The sequence below is a fragment of the Bombus terrestris genome, chromosome 16 (genome assembly GCF_910591885.1).
Source record: "Bombus terrestris chromosome 16, iyBomTerr1.2, whole genome shotgun sequence".
In the NCBI taxonomy this organism is placed as follows: Eukaryota; Metazoa; Arthropoda; class Insecta; order Hymenoptera; family Apidae; genus Bombus; species Bombus terrestris.
In genome coordinates this window covers 2,774,628-2,796,269 of record NC_063284.1, presented here as the reverse complement: position 1 = coordinate 2,796,269, position 21,642 = coordinate 2,774,628, and the positions used below count along the sequence as shown (strand labels likewise).

The 21,642-nt window shown below is 32.5% G+C and overlaps 2 protein-coding genes and 3 long non-coding RNA genes across 14 annotated transcripts; 2 read left to right on the top strand and 3 right to left on the bottom strand.

Annotated features, from left to right (window-relative positions):
• Positions 1-50: 50 nt before the first annotated feature.
• LOC100648616 (unconventional prefoldin RPB5 interactor-like protein) lies at positions 51-2,942 on the top strand. 2 transcript variants are annotated; one of them, XM_048413412.1, is made up of 6 exons: positions 51-564; positions 737-986; positions 1,072-1,215; positions 1,285-1,432; positions 1,507-2,026; positions 2,119-2,942. In XM_048413412.1, the coding sequence occupies exons 1-6, from the start codon at positions 499-501 to the stop codon at positions 2,242-2,244; spliced, it is 1,254 nt and encodes a 417-aa protein (XP_048269369.1). In that variant the 5' UTR covers positions 51-498; the 3' UTR covers positions 2,245-2,942. The 2 variants fall into 2 exon arrangements, with proteins under 2 accessions (XP_048269369.1, XP_003403163.2); XM_003403115.4 differs by having other exon boundaries at positions 54-564; positions 1,069-1,215.
• On the bottom strand, positions 2,932-8,281 carry LOC110120201. 5 transcript variants are annotated; one of them, XR_002308847.2, is made up of 3 exons: positions 8,146-8,281; positions 4,881-6,591; positions 2,932-4,088 (listed from the first exon to the last, which is right to left on the bottom strand). It is a non-coding gene; the product is annotated as an uncharacterized LOC110120201 (long non-coding RNA). The 5 variants fall into 5 exon arrangements; XR_007226849.1 differs by lacking the exon at positions 2,932-4,088 and having other exon boundaries at positions 4,342-6,591; XR_007226850.1 differs by lacking the exon at positions 2,932-4,088 and having other exon boundaries at positions 4,342-7,000; positions 8,146-8,266.
• On the top strand, positions 6,586-15,746 carry LOC100649077 (N66 matrix protein). Of its 5 annotated transcripts, none has more exons than XM_048413417.1 (4): positions 6,586-6,761; positions 10,657-10,833; positions 14,838-15,168; positions 15,479-15,746. In XM_048413417.1, exons 2-4 carry the CDS (start codon positions 10,672-10,674, stop codon positions 15,652-15,654), a joined length of 669 nt encoding a protein of 222 aa, XP_048269374.1. In that variant the 5' UTR covers positions 6,586-6,761; positions 10,657-10,671; the 3' UTR covers positions 15,655-15,746. The 5 variants fall into 5 exon arrangements, with proteins under 5 accessions (XP_048269374.1, XP_020723760.1, XP_020723761.1 ...); XM_020868101.2 differs by lacking the exon at positions 6,586-6,761 and adding an exon at positions 6,841-6,876; XM_020868102.2 differs by lacking the exon at positions 6,586-6,761 and adding an exon at positions 6,901-7,035.
• Positions 9,680-13,898, bottom strand: LOC105666953. Its single transcript, XR_001099692.3, has 4 exons — positions 11,426-13,898; positions 11,039-11,125; positions 10,535-10,741; positions 9,680-10,456 (listed from the first exon to the last, which is right to left on the bottom strand). It is a non-coding gene; the product is annotated as an uncharacterized LOC105666953 (long non-coding RNA).
• Positions 15,747-16,977: 1,231 nt separating the features above from the next.
• LOC125386575 lies at positions 16,978-21,642 on the bottom strand. Its single transcript, XR_007226853.1, has 3 exons — positions 21,479-21,642; positions 17,392-17,667; positions 16,978-17,313 (listed from the first exon to the last, which is right to left on the bottom strand). It is a non-coding gene; the product is annotated as an uncharacterized LOC125386575 (long non-coding RNA).

Sequence of the window (21,642 nt, the reverse complement as noted above, 5' to 3'; positions counted from 1 at the left end):
AATAAAATAATAATTTTTCTTACTTTTCTTTAAAAAAAATAATAAAATTAAGATAAATTTAAGTTATGTCGTACACTTAGATTATTACAAAAATTAATATTATATAGTGTAATAACTTTTATACTATCGCTCATACGGTAACATCTTTCACAGTGTTGCAAGGATTTTTCAGATTTGAATAGGATTTTCTAGGTTATGTTTGAAGAATTAAACAATTTAAAAGAATATTTTCGATAAAAATTATGGCAATATAAACTGAGATTAAAATGTGATTATATTAAATGTTTTAGATAACTGAACAGAATATTTTATGTAGACTATGGATTTAAAATTATTGCAAAATATTAGTACTGATATTAATATACTTGTTTTCGTATATGTAATATCAGAGTTGATAATACAAAAATGAATAGCATTATCTTTTGTTTACTGTCAGTAGAGATTTTAATCATATTTTCTCGTCTTTGAGAAATATTGTTATTTAACCTTTTTAATCTAATGATGAGTTTTGAGGACGATACGCAGAAAGTTCGACGTTTACTTTTGGATAAAGCTCTTGCAAAGGTAGATTCTTAAATAAAAATAAAGAAACAAAAGAATTCATTAAACAATTAACTCTTTATTTAACTTGTTCTATCACAAATTTAAAATTAATTATCTTGATAAAATATTTCACAATATAATTCTGTAAATTGTAAATTAATATATATTAAAAAAATGTGCAATATTTTTTAAGGGAATCCAACAAAACGAGGAACAGTGCAAAATATGGACAACTTACAAGAAGGGTCATCAAAAAGTTGCAGAAACGTTGCAAACTTTCCAGAAGGATTTATATGTAAACTGTATGGTGCCAATTGGAAAACGAGCACTAATGAAAGGCAAATTGATTCACACAAATGAAATACTTGCCTCCCTGGGTGATGGATACTTCGCAAAGTATAGTGCTTCAGGTGCAGCTGCCCTTTGTGAAAGAAGAATACAAAGTATGATTAATACATTGTAAAATAGAAATAATCTACTAATAATTAGAATTTAATGAACAATATTTGTAAAATTTTCTTCTAGAAGCTGAAGAAATGCTAGAGAACTTAAACAAGGAAAGAGATTTGTATGAAACTAGGATGATGATGATAGAAAGCAATCTTTTTGAAGATTATGCTGGTGGAGAAATTGTGGAACATTGGAATGAAGATCAAATTACAGAATGGAAGAGTAATTATTCTCATCTTTTCTTTATGAATAGATTTATATATGTATCTAAATATCCTTTAATTCTTACAGAAAAACACAGAGAAAGGGAAAGAGAGTATCATCAGAAATTAGCCAAACTTAGACAGGAAGACAGGAAAAAGATAGAGACAGAAGATGATTTATTTAATAGGCTTGATCAGCTTGAAATTGAAGAAGAATTAGCAGATGAATTAAATAGGTACATTTATATACACTCTAATTTCTCTAATTCCTGAAATTTCGAATTTTCTTTAATGTTATTTTCATTAATAGATTAGGAGATGAAGCATATGAACTTTTTGGAGTAGAAGAATTGAAAGAAGGGGAATGTTATTATGAATCTGAAAGTTCCTCTAATAGTGAAGAAGAAGAAAAAGAAGATGATTCTAAGGAAGATAACAAACAAGTTCCTGATTCCAATACATATCAACATAAAGTCGAAACTTGTAAAGTTAAGAAATTGGTTTCATTCGCAGAACCAGAAGATCTTTCAAGAAAAGAAAAAGAAAATTTGATGAAAGAAAAGGAGAAAGGATGTGAAGACATAGTAGATTTTGAAGAAGATATTCTTCAGATAAAATTCACTCACTCTAAGAATAAATCGGTCACAAAATCGAATGGAGATTCGATAGAAACACCTGCAGATATTTATAGATTACTCGTTAAACCTAAGTCTATCTTGAAAAGATCACCAAATGATTTGCCTCCTGAACAGTCTACTCCACCAGAATATAGCACAGAAGACGAGAGTGAAGAAGATGAGGACACTGTTAAACCTTCAGTTTATGAAACTGTACTTTATAAAAAATATATACAATTCTATAATATACAAATCTGCTTTATAATAGTAATATGAAATGATGGAAATATTTTTATAATTTTTAGGTAGTGAAAGATATCAAAGAGAAGAACACGTTAGAAGTTACAAAGGGAGCTTTAGAAAAGATGGAAAAGAGTACCAATCCTAAGCCTGTTAGTAAATTCAAACGAGAGCGTCAACGAAGACAGTGACATATATAGCATTAAATAATTGTTTTGATATTTGTTTTTCAATAACAATATTGAAAATATTAAAATACTTTTAATAAAGTATTAATTTTTTATTAGGAATATATAATTATTCAAGAGCATATAATAGTTATTCAATCTGAGGAACATAAAAAGTGTAACTTGAGAATGGATTAATGATGAAATTATTTTTCATTTTTAACCTTGAGATCTATCTTGTTCTATTGTAAATACTCATTTACGATAGGAAATTGCGACATTTTTGTTAGGATACCAATTAATATGATGATACACTTGGAGAGGCAAATATATATTATCAACTTTCTGTAGTCCAGGGTCTAGATAGAATATTGATAGGATCTAATTCAAATTTGGCGCTGTTTGCTTCTATTGTGGTTAGCTAATGATGAATTTCGTAACATAAGTACGTAGTTAGTAATGATCACGTTCTCTTGTTAGGTAAGGTTACTTCTATAATTTCGTATAATCTTTCTAAACTTTAATAACCTTAAATAGTGAAAGTGCAGAATAAAACTTTGCATGAAAAGGATTATATAACGTTGTGATTTGAACACTCCCTGAAAGAGAAGAATAGAAAATAATTTACATTTGCATTAATTAAATATTACAAGTGACTATGTATGAAACAATTGATCTTTTATTGGAAACGGTCAATAAAATGTTAATACATTTGGTTGAAATTGCTTACTTTATTAAGATTTATAAATTCGACAATGTAAAAGCTTAAAAATACAGAAATGAAAAATTTTAGAGCTTCCGTTCCACAATCCCACAATATCAAAACAAGTTATATCACATAATTTCATACTGGTAGATGGTATCCTAATTTGGCACGAATTAGAAGATTAATCTCGAGCCATAGTCGACTTGATATTGACATTATCTAGCATTGTTTTTTTCACGCTATTCACATCCTTCATTATACGTTATTCGCGCCTCCGTAATTGCCACGACATATTGACATTCCTTGGAAGAAGAAGCTCGAGAACAATCTCGAGTACAAATTTCGTAAACATTACAAAAGATATCATACATCAGATACTATTACTAGTATAAACTTATAGTAGAAACTCTGATTATCTTAAAAAAAGTTCTAAAAATTTTTTGTAGTATATTCCTGACAAAAAAACATTAGAAAATTTTTATATTGCATTTTTAATTAATTCTTAGAATTAAAAAATCTCGTATTAATTTTATTCTATATTATTTATATATTATTATTTTTAAAGTTAAATAGGATATACATGTGTGAATAAAAAAAGAATAGAATAAGTGAAAATTTTACAAAAAGTGAGAAGTTGATACATTCGGCTTCTGAGAAGCTCGCGATTCCTTTCGATTCATCTTTACGTAAAACTGACTTGAAAGTGCTTAAGTACTTTTATATGCATCCTTGATTTACTTTCGATCTCGATGTCGGATCGAAGGGGTCGCGTGACGCCAACTATGATGAAATAATGGACTTTTTGTTAGGCGCCCACTGGGATGATGCCTTTTCTTCGTCCAGTTAATTCATTATTCACATCACGCTGTTTCACAACGAGATATGGTAACATCAAACCATATACATATAGAGGAGAGAAAGAGGAGATCGGTCAAATTGTGCTGAAGGATGCGTTGCGTAAAATTGAAATGAATTTAGAGCATCCTTTGAGCGCATAATGACCTTGTCTATCATGCTTCAGAGAGAAAAAGATTATCTAAATAGATCGTCTGCAGAATCCTTTTTAATCGTCTGGAGAAAGTAGGAAGATTCTATAGCATTTGTATCATGCTTTATCTTCTTATTATCTACGTATAAATTCTACTATGATATCTGAAGAATTCTGAAAATGGAGAAATATGATTAACGTAAAAAGCTGAATTATAATTTTACTAAATTAAAAATGTTAATCTTATTTAATAGGAAAAAATTGTAAATCTTTTATATTCCATTTTTGTAAATAATTAATTTCCTATCATTCATTACATATATGCTACGAGGGATCATAATAACAAAGATATATAATATCAAATAGTATAAGTTATTAACCATAAATTAGAATAAAATATAAATTATAATAATACCAGAAGGTAATGTTTCTTTTTATAGAATTTATTAACAAAGATAATGCAAATTTGTATGTTACGTAATAAGGGTGGGACCAAACAATTTTTCAGTGAAACAATGAAGTGGCAACTTTTCGGTAACTAGAGCACGAATTACCCCGAAATCTTCTAAGAATTGTTAATTAAGCAAATAGTCCCTAGAGGGAGCATGTGTTTATCGCAACGCAATTGTTTCCGTTCACGTAACGGCGAACAATCAGGGAAAGGTTACGAAAGGAATCGAAAGTGAGAATTCGCACACTAAATAAACAATAAACCGGTCTTGATTAGGTTTATTTGACTCATTGATCCGAGAGATTAGATCGTAAGCTCATGATTACGCCTATTGTCCTAAACAAGATTAACGATTATTATTAATTTCGTTGCGTTTGCCTAACTTCAAAGAGGTCCTAGGACATGAAAAACTGTACTCAGTTGTTTGACTGGTGAATGACTTAATTAATTACCACGTCTCGATGTTATTCTATAATTTAGAAAAAAATTGCCAATATTTATCTATTCATACTCACATGTCAAGTAAAATTTCACGCCTTAGAAATTATAACTATAACTAGTAGAATGTAAAACTATTATGATTGTGGATTTATTACTTCGTTGGACCAACCATTTATAGAACTGCATTGTCCGACCCTTCAATTAGGTTAATAATGTGCACTTTCAGAATATACCACCATGGGAGGCATCCCATAAATCACTCAAATTAGTACCATCATATTTAGTACTAATAAATTATTAGATTTTCTTTCTGGTAACCTCGATAAACTGAAACAAGACTATAAATATTGCTTGAATGAACCAGATAAATAAAATATCATCATTCACCGGTTGAGAAGGAGCAGGATTCAACGGAGATAAATTACGAAACGTGATTATTCACAGTAATGTAATAACATAGTCGCATAGGTGAAATGACCAGTTCGAAAGATGATTTTAACGCCATTCAAATACGCAGGATACTTTCTAAATAGGACCGCGTGCCGATCTTGTCCCATCCAGCGTTCGTTTGCGTTACACATTTGCGTTAAACACAAGCTCGTGCCATTCCTTGACACGCGTCGTTGCGTGTATAATATTATTGACCAAGATTATGGACACTCGCAGAGATGCGTTGCGGTCTGTCAACGATGAAATAAATAAATCTCCTTCTGTACTCTGACGCAACTTCGATTGTCTTCACGGAGTAGCAAACACTCTATCAAAATATTTTTTTTTTGGCGTGTAGGTATATAAGATGGAGATATAAAGCATTTCATTAGTATTCATACATAGTTATTGATACTGATATTAATATTTAATAGTAATACTAATTTTAAAGTACAGTAGAGACTAGTTCTAGTATTGGTAATCTTTAATCTGATGAATATCAAATTTAAAAAATGCAACGGGTGAAACGAGATTACGGCCACATAAATGTTAACTATCAGTACATACTTTGTACATTCATTTATCTATTTATGCAATTCAGCTATTCGTTTCTTCTATCTTTAAATTTTTCAAATATTGATAAGTATTGGATTTTTCTATAAACATAACTGAAGCTAAATTTTATTAATTCATGACTTGTAAATAACGCTCGAAAATAGCTGATCGTATTAGTATGGTACCGCTTATTATACTGACATTTGGTACCTCTTTTAAATATCAGTAATTACTTTAATTAGCTTAGGTTACCTTAGGTTATTTCATAACCAACTGATCATCAGCATCATATATTCCAATCTAATCCTCGACCATCAGTCACTCCTAATTTTTCTCCTTCTAATCCATTTCATAAATCAACTCGATAGAAGAAACCGGTACAGATCAGATCAAGTTCGCGACGTCAACCTCGACCCCGACTTTTTCCTGATGCGTGCACATACTTCTTTAAAATTCCAGATGCTCGACACTACAATACCTTCAATTTACCAAAGATAGAATACGAATGAAATCATTTCACCGCTTCTTCTTGTATTAAACCTACATAACCTAAAATTGTGCGTCATTCCTTAGTATGGTATGAGGATATGGGAAGAAAATTTAGAGAAGTGTTACGCCACAAGATTAAGAGGATGGACAATGGTCCTGTGTCTTAATTAAGGCCCGATTGGCTAATTAGTCCTGATGTTAGATCCGCTGGAAGGCTGTGTCCCACGCTGTGAAGTAATCAGCTTTCTCCGCTCTGGAAGACGCGTTCCTCTCATACAGCAGCGCCGCCCCAAAATCGCGCATGCCAGACACCTGAAACAATGGGAAATAAAGCGCGGGCTTTCCACACGGTTGGCGTTCCTATGTGAACTGGAGTACAAGGAGAGACCCCCAGTTTTATACACGGGGGGATATCCACGCGGATCATCCTCGTACTGGAGAAGGATCTGTGCCCGACAGGAAATGAATCTTTGTAGGCGTAGGTGAGCTCTCTATATAAGCCAGCTATAACGCAAAACGTCACTATAATTCAGCATTCCGCACGGTGCTTCGGTTTTCTGAATATCTTCTGACAGTATGGATAGAGTGGTGCGACAGGTAATCAGGAAATTCACCGAGGAGTGGAATTTTTGTTGGTGCTGGTGCTATTCCGCTTCGCGAGTTCCGTCGTCGTTGACACGTGAGGAGTGATCTCAGGGACGCATTGGGTGGTCTTACAGACCTGTTGGTGGAGAATTTTGCTGATCAATGGATTTGGTAATAGTGGACGTTTTGGAAATTTTTGCTTTGAATGAGATATTGGCGGTGAATACTTGATCAAGGAAAGATAATTTTTGTTATAATTTGATCACTTCAATTTTTTTAAGCCTAAATTTTTTTAAAACTTACACGTTTAAAGATTTATATTTTATATTTTTTTTTTAAGTTTCATAATTTAAAATTTTGCTTAATATCATTTTTTAATATTTAGTTTTTAAATTGAAATTGGTAATTTTTTTTTAGTTCGATTTAGTTTTTTAAATTCAAAACAAAAATTGTTCAATTCTTAAATTTCCAAATTTTTAATTTTCTAAATTGTAAATATACGGATTTTGAGATATTTTATAACTTTGGCATATTGATAAGAGTTCCTATTAAGAAGACAGCAAGATAATTAATTAACAATGTACTCTTAGGCAATATTATTTAATCCACAAATTGGCAAATTGCATGTAAAATTAACGTTAAATGCTTGTGGCAGTATTCCACGGAAATCCTCAATCTTCTCAGTTAATATTCCCTTTAAGATAACCTAAATTACAATCCTTTGCTCTTCTTATCCATAATTACCTACTTTCACATGGTTCACCAATTTTCCTATCCTTAGCACTTGTGAATAGCATAAAATATTTATTTACTATTTTCTTTCATAAAATTATTAACACTTCCATAGATTAATTTTACTTACCGTCGGTTAGGTCAATTAATCTATCAAGCGTCAAGGATGCGTTAACACATTTTATTTTTAAATCTTTTATGTCTTCAATTTTCAAAATTTCAAATTTTCAGATCTTCAAATTTATTATTGTAAAAGAATATTGACTTCAAGTAGTTTTTACGCATTATTCCACAGTTTGTTCCTTAATGGTTTAATTACAACTTAACTTAAAACGCCATAACTTATAAATGTCCACTTATACATATATGAATGTACACTCCACTAACTTCATCAACCATCCTTTTTAAAAACCGAGTTTTTCTTAAATTCCAATGTAATCAATTTCAAGTTTTAAAACTAGTTTCTAGATCTAACGTATAAAAATTTAAAGAAAAAAGAAAGTTTCTTCATTTTCCTAACCGCAAATATTGCAAGTGCAATTTACTAACCCCAAGTGGTTCGACCATCGTTGACGCTGCTTCAATGGAGTGGGAGAAAATGATCTGGGCGCCCAGTTGGGATGAATAGTTAGATCAACGTCATCTTACGCGATCAGTACTCCCCAGTGCGTGAAGTGTAGTGGTTGTCAGGCGCAGTTGGACGTTGTATGGCTCATTTTGTAGATACACAGTAGGCTGTTGCATTTCATTATGTAAGTGCACTTGGTCCCGTGTAATCATCTCCGTTAATGCGGCGCAGGCACGTACGCTTTACACGGGAATATAAATAACAACATATGCGTTTCGCAACCGGTTCTACGTGCAACTATTCTAACCTCGCGTTAAATGACATCACGCACATACACGCTTGGCTGCAACTACAGCTTGTTACGAAAATCAGTGTCCCAGAGGGCGCTATAAAGATCTTAAACGTGAAGATTCAAGTTAAAATCCGAGATCCAATGTTGATACATTTTTAGTTTGATGTTGGTCGTTTAATTATTTGTATTTCTAATTTTGTAGTGACATAAGAATATAGACAAAGGAATTTTTGTTAATGTATTAGAGTAGAGATTCGTCCACCGTGTATGTAGGTTAATTTTCTTACAATTAATATCTAATAACTTCACGCGCATATAAGGCATATTATACACGACAGACAATCAGCTTTTATAATTATCTATCTAGAAAGACTTTTCTCCTTTTTGTCTTTTACGTATAAATCATGGTCGATTTTCACTTCTTAACGATGTATTTTAGAAAAAAATTATAGAACATTGTGGAATGTTAATATGAAGTCATTATAATATAATGAATATACTAATAAACATAGTAATAACTGATTTTGAAAAATTAAGCCATTTTCCAAAAATTATTGTAATAGTATATACACATATGTGCCGGATTGCTCAATCATTTGACTCATCAGAATAATAGCAGATAGAAAATTCCTTTGTTTGTAAGAAAATGAGATAAATATAACTAGAATAATCTTTCATATCCTGGGCAGTCAATTAAAAGTGAATTCCATCAAGTTTCTCGTACAATGGAATTGAAAATTCCATTTCCAATACTTCTGATTGTGTCATCTATAATAACCAGAACTGATGAAAAATCCTTGAACAAATATATAATTATTGTAAAGAATTTTAAAAAATTATAAAGAGCATTGAAAGTGTTATGTAACAAACTTGAGCACAATTTGATTAATTTAAAATAATAATAAAAACAATTACAAGAATTTCATAATTTTAATGAATTATAAATATAATCAATGGTTTGAAAATTTGGAGATAACAGATAATTTAAAGATGAACATTTTTACCCAATAAACATCTATCTAATTGTACTTTATTTTTAACAAAAGGGAAAATGTATACTTCGACCATCGCGCCTCAGAAAATTGTACAGCGGGCTGCCTCATGTTAGGCGTTTAACTCCTTCATCTTTAAAGCTCCATTACTAGAAAAACAGAGCAAAATAGGACATATATTTATTGAATAAAATGTGTCTCATTTATTATCCTCTATAATGTGTTACTCAATTAACCTATAATCCTGAAAAATTTTATTATTTATCAATTCTTTAATACAATATGTAACATCTCTTGGAATTTAAAAAATCATTTCACAGATATAATTAAGTCACTGTTGACTTATTCATGAACGAAAGTTACATTTCTTATTTCACATCCGGATGAATTTGTGCCCAATATTCTGTTATTACATTGTTCGGTACACAATACAGAGAGCGTGACTGGTGGACTGCGTGAGTTTGAAAAATTTGTTTCCTTGTAAAAGGATATATATATATAACAAGACGATTCTTTAACGAGAACTTGTTGTAATCCAACGGAACACAATCTAATTCCTTCGTTTTCATCTTTCTTCTTCCTTTCCCGCAATCGCGCTTAATCTGGCTCTGATTTTGAACGCGGCGCGACATGACGCAACGTTTCCCTCTCTTTTGCGCACTCGGAGGCTTTCTCACGACAGAAACGGGAGGAAAACGCTGGCTCACGACTCCAATTTCTCGCCTACGCAACGTGAGCTGCCTTGATCATCTCGCGCTTTCGACGCGACGCATCTGTTCTACGCCTGGGAATCTGTCTGATACCTTTCGAATTAATTATTCCTCCGCACTACTCATTTATTATGCTATTAACGCTATGCGTTGTGATTATCATGAGAGAATAGCAACTTGAATATTATTATTAGTAATATTTTAATAATTAAGAATCAATAATTAGGTCAATGCCGTTTTATTGACATTTGAGACACTGATAGGTTTGCAAGCTTCCAGATAGATTTCCGAAGGTTACCTTAAAATATTCATCTACCATTAGACTTTTGAAACGAACCATAAAACATAGTCACTGACAATGAGTACTCTTACTCACTAGTTATAGTAATCTTTAACGTATAATCCACAAATATCAGTAGATCTCTGAAGTAATTCTTGAGGTGTATCCTATAAATATTCCTCAGTGTCTGATGTGATTAACCACGCCTTAATTTCCAGTTAACTCTTGCCCTCATGGTGAGCATAGGAATTGTGCAATGTGAACCACCATTGAATACCCAATATGGTGTCCCAGGGAATTATGCTGGAAGCAACAACAACCATGGAACGTCTGGTGGAAATGGTCTTGGTAATCATCATTACGACAATGGGAACGATAATGATTACGTCGATCAGGTAAGGTGCAACTGTGATCTAAAATGAATCAATCTACACCCCTTATAAAATTCTATTAACCATAAATCATCAATCTGAACTCTGTCAAAATCGTAGAACGATGGTTAGATATACATAAGATGGTTGGTATAATTTATTTATTGCTTGCCATTTAAGATCTCTTCTTTTGTGCATCTAACGATCACGATTGCTTAAACTTAATTACCTTCTTCTTGGGCTGGTTTCAGAACAAGGAACAATTCGCTGTTGCGATAGAAACTAAATTACGTTCTCTTCAACGATTGATGCTACCCTAAGGAAATTCATTTTGGTGTTAGGAACATTGCATTATTCTAAGAAATTGCTGTATCAAACAATAACCGAAAACAGTTGAAAACAGTTTTGTTTGATATAATAACGTAATGATATAATTCAATATAACGAAGAATTACAAAAATATAAGTATTATATTAAAAGTAAAAAATACAATTTCTGTTCAGTGTATTAATATTTCAATAACATAGTGGAGATTATGGAGAATACAAAAAATAATTAAAAAAATATAGGAAGAAAATTGAAAAATGGGACCTGTTTTTAACAAGATATTACTTACCAGTTAATTGAAGAGATAACACAAAGGAAATTGATCTTGAACGATTTAGTTCACTAAACCGCGTTACTCATTGATCCATTCATTCTGCATTTCCGACATACTGTTTCATAGTAGAGGCAAGGGTTGCAATAGATGAATAGATCTGGGTTAACGCTGATTCTACAAGTAACATTGAACTTTGTCGAGCACTCAATGCACGATCTGCTTACGTAAATGTAGAATGGATCGACCGGACATCGATTTTGCACTTTAGATAGCATCTCTTCTCTTTCTCTTCGTTATCTTCTATCGTGATATCCTGAAAGTTCAAAATGATTACTTATTAGAATTTGTAAAATTATTATTATTATTATTTTATAATACAAAAGCTAATTGATCAAAATTTATAAAGCTTATATGTATCGCAATTTCATCTTCAATTTATTTTTATTTATCTATTAATCTCTTATGGTAATCGCCTATTTCAACTGTAACAAGAGAAGAATTATCGTAGAATCATTTAAAGGAGATCTCAGACCACTCGTTTCGTAGCGCTATTACGGGAATTTATGTTCTTCATAAGCACTTCAACTTTGTTGCGACAGAGAACAATAACCACTCCTCGAGTCGCTGCAACACCGATGAAATTACATTAATACATGCGGCTATAACGTTGCAAAGCAATATACAACATCCCTTATATAGGTGACCAAAATGACTAGGCTTATCCAACAAGCGTTTAACAGAATTTGAAGCCTTGGTACTTCAAATACATTAGTATGAATTTCAATCCAGAAATATCCCTAAAATTTTATTTTTCCTAGAAAAAGTTTTTTGATTAAAAATGCTTCCCTTAAAAATTCAGAAGAATATAACGTCTTTATTAAAGATAAAATTATAACATATATAAATTTTACAAGGTTTGACTATGATTTACTATATTTATTATGTATGTATTATGCTATATTTGTATATAACGCCGTAACGCGTCTTATAACGTGAGATTGATAGTCGAGGAGAGAAGAGATGATGTATGCACGTGATGGGACAGGATAACATACTATGATAGTTGGATCCTTCTAGACGACCATAAGATGAACAGCACGTGATTGTTGGAATCATTGCTCTACGCACTCGATGGGTAAACGAGTTTATCATGTATGAAATCAGGAATGCTGGTTGGCATAACTTTCTGCGGGCTCTAATGGAGGATAAGCGTTGGCGAGTTAAAGAGAACGCAGAACAAATGCACTCGGATTGGTTGAAAATACTGAAACGAATCTTTTACCAAGGAGATGATACGTCTGGGAGGATTTTGGATTGAATTGTATAAAGAGATAGACAACAGGAGAATTTTCTGCAGTGAAGACATTATTTCGAAGAATTAAAGGAGAATTTTTTCTAAATACGGATGATTCAGAAAAAGATAATCTACGAAAAGAATATTTAAAATAAAGAAACGTTCCATAAGAAGTGAAAAGATATTTCATAAAAAAATATTCCACAGAGAGATGATGTATATAATAAATATTTCAACACAGAAACAATCTAATCTAACAAAGTATTTCATAAAATAATAAAAATAATAATTATATTAAGAAAGAATATGCTCAACATCTACTTATAATAAAAATAACTTCAACGAAGAGGAAACAGGAAACTGTGCCCATGGCACTATTCCAGGTTCCGGAAATTATACGTGGGCACCGGAATCCTGATGTTCCACCATGAAATGTTATACATTCATCCGGTTATGTAGCATGACGTAAACTTAGTCTGACGTAACAATATTAATAGGGTGAACCGCGACCGTAGGCATCATCCGTGGCAAATCGTTACTGCCGATTAGCTAATCATCTTAAGAATCTAAACGATCCGGTTATGTGCATTTGCGCGGTTCTAGCCGCGGGGTCGAACGGCCTGGCGCGAGCCAGATTAAATCACAGTCGTCTTCCTCCTTTTGTTGTTCTTCTTCAGTCACTTCGTCTGTACCACTTCTTAGAAGAAAGTTCAGCCACTCAGTGTAACCATTTACATGGTGTAACTCGAGCATTTACACCATCCTTTTTTTTTCTTATACAAGTTAAATGCAGTATTAAGACAATTTGATAGTGTTGTGTGAATAACTATGAACACTTTAACTTCTTGAATAACCATGAATGATAGCTTACACTGAGTCTGTGGTTAGAAAATTTAAATTAATTATTGGTGTAATGATGGGAGTAATAAAATGATAATAATAATTTAGAGAAGTTACTAGGAAAATAATACATAATAATATAGGGAAATATCATAATGAGAATAACAATCTAAGAAATACTGAAATTATAATAATCTTCTTCATGTGTATTTATAGTGCACCAAAGAGGCTTCAAAGAAATATTGCATTGGCAATAATAATAAACATAATTGTCACATAATGGAAATATATCAATTTGAGAAAGTATTTAGACAATTAGGTATCAGCATCTCAAGGATTAGTATAATAATAGTAATTCAAAGAGATGATACAATTGACAAATCATAATAAGTTACTATACCGGTTAAAGTATAGCACTTTCTAATGTCTTCTTCACATGTTACATTCACTTAAAAGAATCTATTGTTCCACATCAATCACAAAAATTATCTAGAAAATCAAAAGGAAAGTGATGATGAAACTGGTTAAAATTATTATATAAGCAAAAGTTATTGGAATTATTTATCATCTAAACAGAAAAATAAGATTATATAAAAAGAATATAATAAACAGTTCCAACCACTCTAATGGCATCTTCATGTTATCAAGCAACATAGGGAAGACAATAGTCTAATAATGAAATCATTGAATTAGGTTAGGAAAACATTCAAAGCGGTGATCTGAGAAGCCACTTTAATAGAAAGTCCGACAAGGGAATCCGTGATCGGCACCTAACATGCAAATAAGGCTCGTGCGTGCACAATAGAGATTATAGAGTATAACGTCTCCATTGTTTATGCGTTACTGTAATTATTGAGATATCATTAATCAAAAGTTGACCTAGAATTAAATTAAAAATAAGATAGAAAATCTTCAGCATCAGATTTTATTCTACTACTTACATGTTTATAAAACGATAACTTCCCTAAATCACGAATTTTCATGCATATAGAATGTTTTAAAAGAAAAGGTAAATCGAGATGAAAAAATAATGACGATAGAAAGTTAGGTTTGTTTCCTAGCAATAAAGTTTCCAAGATACGAATTTTGGCATCTATGGACAGCAATACACTTTTCATAGTTTTCTTACTTAAAATATTAGTCTCTCCTTCACTGACCTATAATTATGAAATGTTCTGTATAATTATATGCCATTGGTATCATCAACGGTATCGAAGGCGAGATATTTGAGAATAATTCTATTTCACTTTTACTATTAGTATCATGTTAAGAAGAATACAAACATCGTTTCAGCCAATGTCCTACGAATTCGGATATGCAGTGAAAGATCAAGCAACCGGAAATGATTTTGGCAGACGCGAGAGCAGTGATGGGGAAACTGTAAGAGGAGAATACAGAGTTCAGTTACCAGATGGCAGGACACAAATTGTGACTTACACTGCTGATTGGAGGACAGGTTTCCATGCAGATGTAAGATACGAGGGTACACCAACCTATCCTGATCAGTACAACACTCAGAACAATGGTTATAACAATAATAACAATAATAATAACCAGGGTGGTGGCCAAGGTTTTGGCTTCCATGGTAATAATGGAGGTGCAGGGTACAACGCAGGCAATTTAGGTAATTTATGATTCCCCAGGTATACAGCTGTTAATAATTAGAGGGTTATTTACCCAATTGAGTCTATTGGATAGTTCATAAAATTATTTAAGAATCATATAATTTGTGTTCTTACTATAAATATTATTTTATCCTTTAGAAGTAATAAAGATGTACATATTTGAGCTTAATATGTGTTGAGTTCTCAATTGATAACTATTTAAAGTGAATTATGGAACTCAGGCAGGTGTCTGACTATAATTCATTGTTATGAGAATATCGGTAGCTGGAGGAGTTAATTAAAACTAATTGTTACATTTTGTGGTTGAAGGTAATAATGGAGGCTACAATTACCAAGCACCAAGTGGAAGCTTCAACAATGGTAACAATTATCCCTACCGATTTGGTTCCAACTCGTTGGACAACAGTTATAACAACTTTGGAGCTCGCAATAACTATAATACGCGGACTCCATCGACGACGTACGGGCCAGCCTTTAAGAAGTGACTTTAGTACAATTCCTATTGTTAGCATAGGATAAGAAGCGTCCGTCCTGTAAGATTAGCGAATTTTGTAATAAAAACTATTTTATCTTTTTATATTTATGTTTCCCAAATTTTCTAATACAACCCCTTATCGTTATAAAAGGTACGAGAAAACTAAAAAAAGAATCTGATAATAATAATAATAATAACAATAATCAGGACTATTTAAGATGTGTTTTAAAGGATATTCAGACATAATAAAAATATTGAAATACGTAAAAAATAAGTAACACGGTACGAAAAATATTATAATAGCAAAAATAATTGAAACAACGAAAGCATTAAAAACATTACAGAACATTTGAGAAATTAATGCTCGTACAATGAAAGGTACGTAACATAAATGAATCTGAAGCAGTCTCAGAGCAGATGCGATCAATATAGGAAATCCAAATAACTGCTGTCTATCCAAGAGCTTCGTTGATTATATAAATAATATTACTTTACCGTAACTGATTGTATAATTACTGATTTTCTCACAGTTGGTGAAATCGCACATTAATCGAGTTCACGTCATGCTGATGTATCAAGTAGGTAGGAAGAACAAAACCTGATTGAAAAATGTTTCATTCCTCGCAGAAAAAAATAATCTGGATACGTTTTGAGAAGCATCCGTAATGGATCGAGTTTCGATCGATGTTATTTCATATTATGTCACCAGGAAGCCTGAACATGGCACGTGCTTGAGAGGACGCTTTCTCTGATATTGTAACATCTAAATTGCGTCCCGAATGAGATTCCACAACGTGTCAAAATAGTCAAGTACACTGACTGGCATCGCTATTCATCCCAACTTTTAAAATGTGGACATTATACTTAGTCCTAAAAAAGAAGTAAATTCTTTTAGAAAAGAGTTTTACTTTTCATTTATTTATTTATTTTCTGTACGATTATTACGTATCTGCAGATAAATACTCGCGTAGGCGTAATGACAATTCCCCTATGGTTTGCGAGATTCATTTTAATGATAGTCGATTAATCATTAGACGCTGCGTAAAATCAGTTCGTTTCACACGAAACACTGATATATGATAAATGAGCGCATAACGTCGAGTTCCTTTTTGAGCATCCACGACATTAACGGATTGGATTAATATACGTCGTGTATTCTTAAGTTTTCAATACAAAGAACTATTGCATTTTATTACGGTCTAGAACCATAAAAATATATTGCTACAGTATGATCTAGCTATTATTAGCTCTAAAACTTATTTGGAAGTCCTAAATTGATCACTAAGGACGTATTAATAACTAACCCATTTGAAATACCATACATAACTACATGTGTCTTAATACATCTATATTATTTCATTTCATTATCTTAGAAGAAAATTGATGCGAGCCAATAATTAACCGTATAAAAATAAAGTAATGAAAACGATGTACCTAATATATAATAATTACAATTACTATTATTTTAAAACAAAAGTAAAAATGTAGAGACTCCAATATGTGGGTTAAAGTAATTGCTTAACTCAACCACTAAATCTTTTATTTTCCTATTTTTAAAGTCAATTTTCAACTAATCTCTCGTATTGAAGGCACAGAACTGAGCCCCATAGAAGCAGGAAGGACAAACACGAGCCGTTTTGTCCTTCCACCAGTGACAGGGGATGTGTGACTGAAAGCAAAGGTGAAGGTGAGCGAAGCGGAGAACAAAAAGGCTCTTTGATTGTAGCGTGTGCTAGAACGAACTTACGAAAACAACGTGACGTAATCGGATAGGATGCGTCTGATTCGCGGTCTAAGATTGGCCGACGTGAAAGATGAGTTGCTGGTTTAATCGGTGCTACAACAGTTTTGAAAGTGCTTTCTGCGAGCCCCAACGCTCCATTTAAAGTTAATTTCCTTGACTTCGTTTAAAACTGTCGGAGAACGGTCAGTGAGGAGAGACGCGTTACGTTGGTACTTCTACGATGCAATAAATATGCTGCATTGACGATCAGATGTTAGCTCTATTGCATCTGATAGTGACCTGCAAGAATAACAATTGTCAGTTGATTTTGGATTAGGAAAAGTAGATGTTCTAGTTTCATTTTTGACATGTCTTTTGTAATCTATACAAGATGATGACTTAGATTTATAGCTGTTACTAATTATGTATACTGTTCTTCACAATAGTTCAATATGGAAATAGATACTATGGGGAAAGAGCGTATGATTTATGTTTATGAATCTTCTTACAATTTTTGGACAATAATTATGGTTCTTCTTAATTGTCATGTATTATTCTTATAAATAATTTGATACAGAAGTGGGTAATATGTAGACAAATTTACTAGGAGGGAAGGATTTAAGTTTAAGTTTCTTGGTACTATATAGATAAATCTTGAAAAATTTCATAGGCCTCTAGCCAATAACATATGAAAGGAAATATAACAAATCTAGAAATATGATACTATCTAATTCTTATGGATCAACTGACTTTAGTTAGTAACCTGTTAAAGATTCAAGGACTATATGAAGAGAAACATCAGAAACCTGTAATTATGACTCTTTCTAGTTTTTGTTTTAGCCAAGAACCTGTCAGTCTAACTACAATAGAAAAACAGAATGTTTGTTAATGGCTTAAACTTGTAGCTGTTTCGCTTCTCAAATCAAACTTCTCTCAACAATTCGTTAAAAAAGTTACCACATGAAAAAGAGAACTGAATAAAAAAATTTCTTAACAAACTTAATTCACGATTCAAAAATAAATAAATTAATAAAATTTCAATTTATAAGAAAGGACTTATAAAAGTCCTTTAATTAGCGTAACTCATATTTCATCAGTAAATAGATGAATAAAATTTCAATTTACAAGATATAGAAGTGACAAATGATTAAAAATGTAGTGTGAGAGAAGTCGAAGGAGGCTCAGTAACAATCAATGGTATCCGGATACGTCTTATTCATAGATAGTTTGTTGCGAGGGTGAATACGGATGGGATAAAGTTGCGAAAAAGGTTTCGTAGAACGATGGCGTAATCGGTAATGCGTTCGACTAAAGAGTACGTATGTACATCTCGCCGGTGCTTCGACATGAAAGACGTTAGCCGTTGCAAAGGAACGTGGATAATGATTGGAATATGCTTCTAATGCTCTGGATTCACCGTGAAAAAACCACGGCCGAAACGAGGATGAAGCCTCGAAAACATTCATCATTTCTGAACACCTCAGAGATCCTTCACTGTCTCGGATTTTGTCCCTAGACATTTCTATTCTGCGTTGTTATCCTTTACAATTTACAATATGATACCTAGGAATTTTTCTATTGGTCGAAGACTTTGGTAATGTTGAAATATCCTGTAGCATAATGGATGGGTATTAGCATATATCTTTCATGTTTTCAATCAATAATAATCTATATGTAGGAAGACTTACGAACAACTTTGAAAATCAGAGATGAAAACCACAAAATTTGAAACTTCGTAGATCGAAAGATCTGAAAATTTGGAAACACGAGAACTTGGAAAATCTTAAAATTTAAACATTTGAAAACTGAGAAATCTGGAGAGCTAAAATTTTGAAAATTCGAAGATTTGACAATAAAAAAATTTGAAGATTTGGAAATTACAAAATTTGAAAGTGAAACGTTGTGTCGATCTGATGTTGATACTTATTAGGATAAATTAGAAAAAAGATTCTAATTCCAGCAGCTTCAATCCCATTGAGAGAATCCGGGAGCAACCCTCAGGATGTATAACCTGTAAGTTGCATCAATAGTTAACCACCAGAGGACAAAGCTGTCGATCATAGGGTTTTCTGTGAGCGAGGTTGGAACACCGATCGAGAGAAAGAGGAGAGACTGCATTCTGCATACATGCATGCATATGCAGAAGGCTCCACACGTCTTCCGCATCGCAACGATTACACAATTACCGTTTATCCCCGATTACGGAGTAGACGGTGCATCAAAACGTTCACTCCGTGATTCCATGGCAAACATTAGAAAGAGAAACATAGAATCTGGGCGCTCTTATGGGGCACGAGCTTCCATGCAGCAGGCCAGTCCCTACCCCGAACCTATTTTCACTGTGTCAGCTATAATTAGCGATAAATGTGTCGGGATTAATTAAGTGTCCCGTCACAGACTGGCCTGTATCGGCTATTCAAGATAACGCAACACTATACTGAAATTACGAAATCAGATTAGGAAACGAATTAGCGGCTGTAAATATGCCAAAGGCGAATCATTATAGCAAATTGGTATAGTCTAACCACGTGTGTACTATAGAGGCTACTATGAGTTGTTTTGCGAAATTATCGATCCTGTAGGTCATTCAGTGTGATCCCTTTATCCTCGTAATAGGAGCTCAAGTGATTTTTCGATTTGCTGGTTGGTCCTTTCAAGGTTGAATAACTTAGTGAGGTTATAAATGGAGTAAAGGTGTCCTGAGTGATTGGGTATAGCTACTGGATGCTTTTTTGGGACAAGTTTATGACAGGTCCATTCAATATTCATTCCTAGATGTTTTGTACTATTCATCGTCGTGTGGTTGTAATTCTGTAAATACAATAAAGCCCCTATGTAGTAGTTGAAGGAATATATTCATAACAGCTGATTACAGGTTCAACAAATCAGCTACTTCATGAATAAAAGAGTTATTAATTCTGCATTGAGAGCCTTATATATCGACCTTGCGCTTTTTATTGTATCTGAATGAATTTTGTGTGTTTTCTTTATCATTTTTATTCCATTAATCATCTGGAAACACAGACAAAGTAGTCTTCTCTCTGCTCTCTCATTCCAGTTTTGAAGTAAGTTAAATATCTTCCTAAAAAAGTGAATAATTTGATGATTGTGACTAATGTAGCTGAAAATTATTTTTGCTACAAGTTTAAATAGAGACTGGTTATTATTATAGCAACCAAACGTATCTCTTTTTACACTGACCTTATAGTTTTTAGTTCTGTAGTAATTATAGTCGCACGTGTAATTAGGAATCTCGAAGGATATAATTTTTGTACTTGAATCATTGATAGAAAATTGATATTTTACTCAAATAGCTGGAAGGAGAAATTAATGGCAAATTTATAAGGGGTTGCGGGGAAAGTGATTCCTGCGTGCTCGAGCATGTTGTAAGAATCGCCTACGTTTGGCGATTTAAGTAACTGCCGGCAATCCTGAGCGAGTAATACGTTTTACGAAACGAATATAATAGTAGTGTTGGATGACGATCATGTCATTCGGCTCGTATGATTATTTGCCATACTATTTGGCCTCATTATTGCGATTTAACTGTTATACATGGCTTCATATGTACGTTCCATTCTATCTTATTTTTTCGAATAGTCAAAATTTCACAATAACCCATTAGATATGTAATTGAAATTATTGTAAAAAATATTAAATTATTTTACTAGAAAATTCTAGACGATTTGGAAAGTATTTGTAATTTAAATTTACAAGATTAATAATTACAATTTTAATCTTTTAAACTTTAGATTTCAGATCTTCTAACTTTAACTTTTTAAATTACCCGCTTTAAAAATAATTGTTAAAAACATTATCATAATTTGAGAAAAAATTTAGTTGCAAAAGTACTTCTAATTTCTCATGGAAACAATACCTCGTAATTTCATTGAAAAGAACATGCTAATAAGCGGGGAAGATGTCTGATGAGGAACAAATCATAGAAATAGATATGAAGATCGCTTTATTGATGGAGTAAACGCGTCAATTGGAGATGAGTTAATGTTTTCCCTGAAGTGAACGCGCGAAATCGTTTAGAAACTGTTTCATATGATCAGGTTAGTTGGCATCAGTCAAGTTTCTGAATAGAGATATAGCTCCAGATAGTTACCTCATATTCGCCACGAGCCTTCTGCTAGATCTGACAATCAGTCTTGACACCATGAAAAAATTCGACCTGGTCATTTTCGTAATCGGATTGTTGTTTACGACGACTTCTACCAGTTAATGAACTCATTAAGAGGAATATAAATACAACAGAGAGAAATACCAACA

Coding starts and splice junctions, on each gene's coding strand:
- LOC100648616 (XM_003403115.4), top strand. CDS start 499: ATGATGAGTTTTGAGGACGATACGCAGAAAGTTCGACGTTTACTTTTG. Junction 565..736: donor TGGATAAAGCTCTTGCAAAG/GTAGATTCTTAA, acceptor ATATTTTTTAAG/GGAATCCAACAAAACGAGGA. Junction 2,027..2,118: donor AACCTTCAGTTTATGAAACT/GTACTTTATAAA, acceptor TATAATTTTTAG/GTAGTGAAAGATATCAAAGA.
- LOC100649077 (XM_020868100.2), top strand. CDS start 10,079: ATGACGCAACGTTTCCCTCTCTTTTGCGCACTCGGAGGCTTTCTCACG. Junction 10,834..14,837: donor ATAATGATTACGTCGATCAG/GTAAGGTGCAAC, acceptor ACATCGTTTCAG/CCAATGTCCTACGAATTCGG. Junction 15,169..15,478: donor GTACAACGCAGGCAATTTAG/GTAATTTATGAT, acceptor TTGTGGTTGAAG/GTAATAATGGAGGCTACAAT.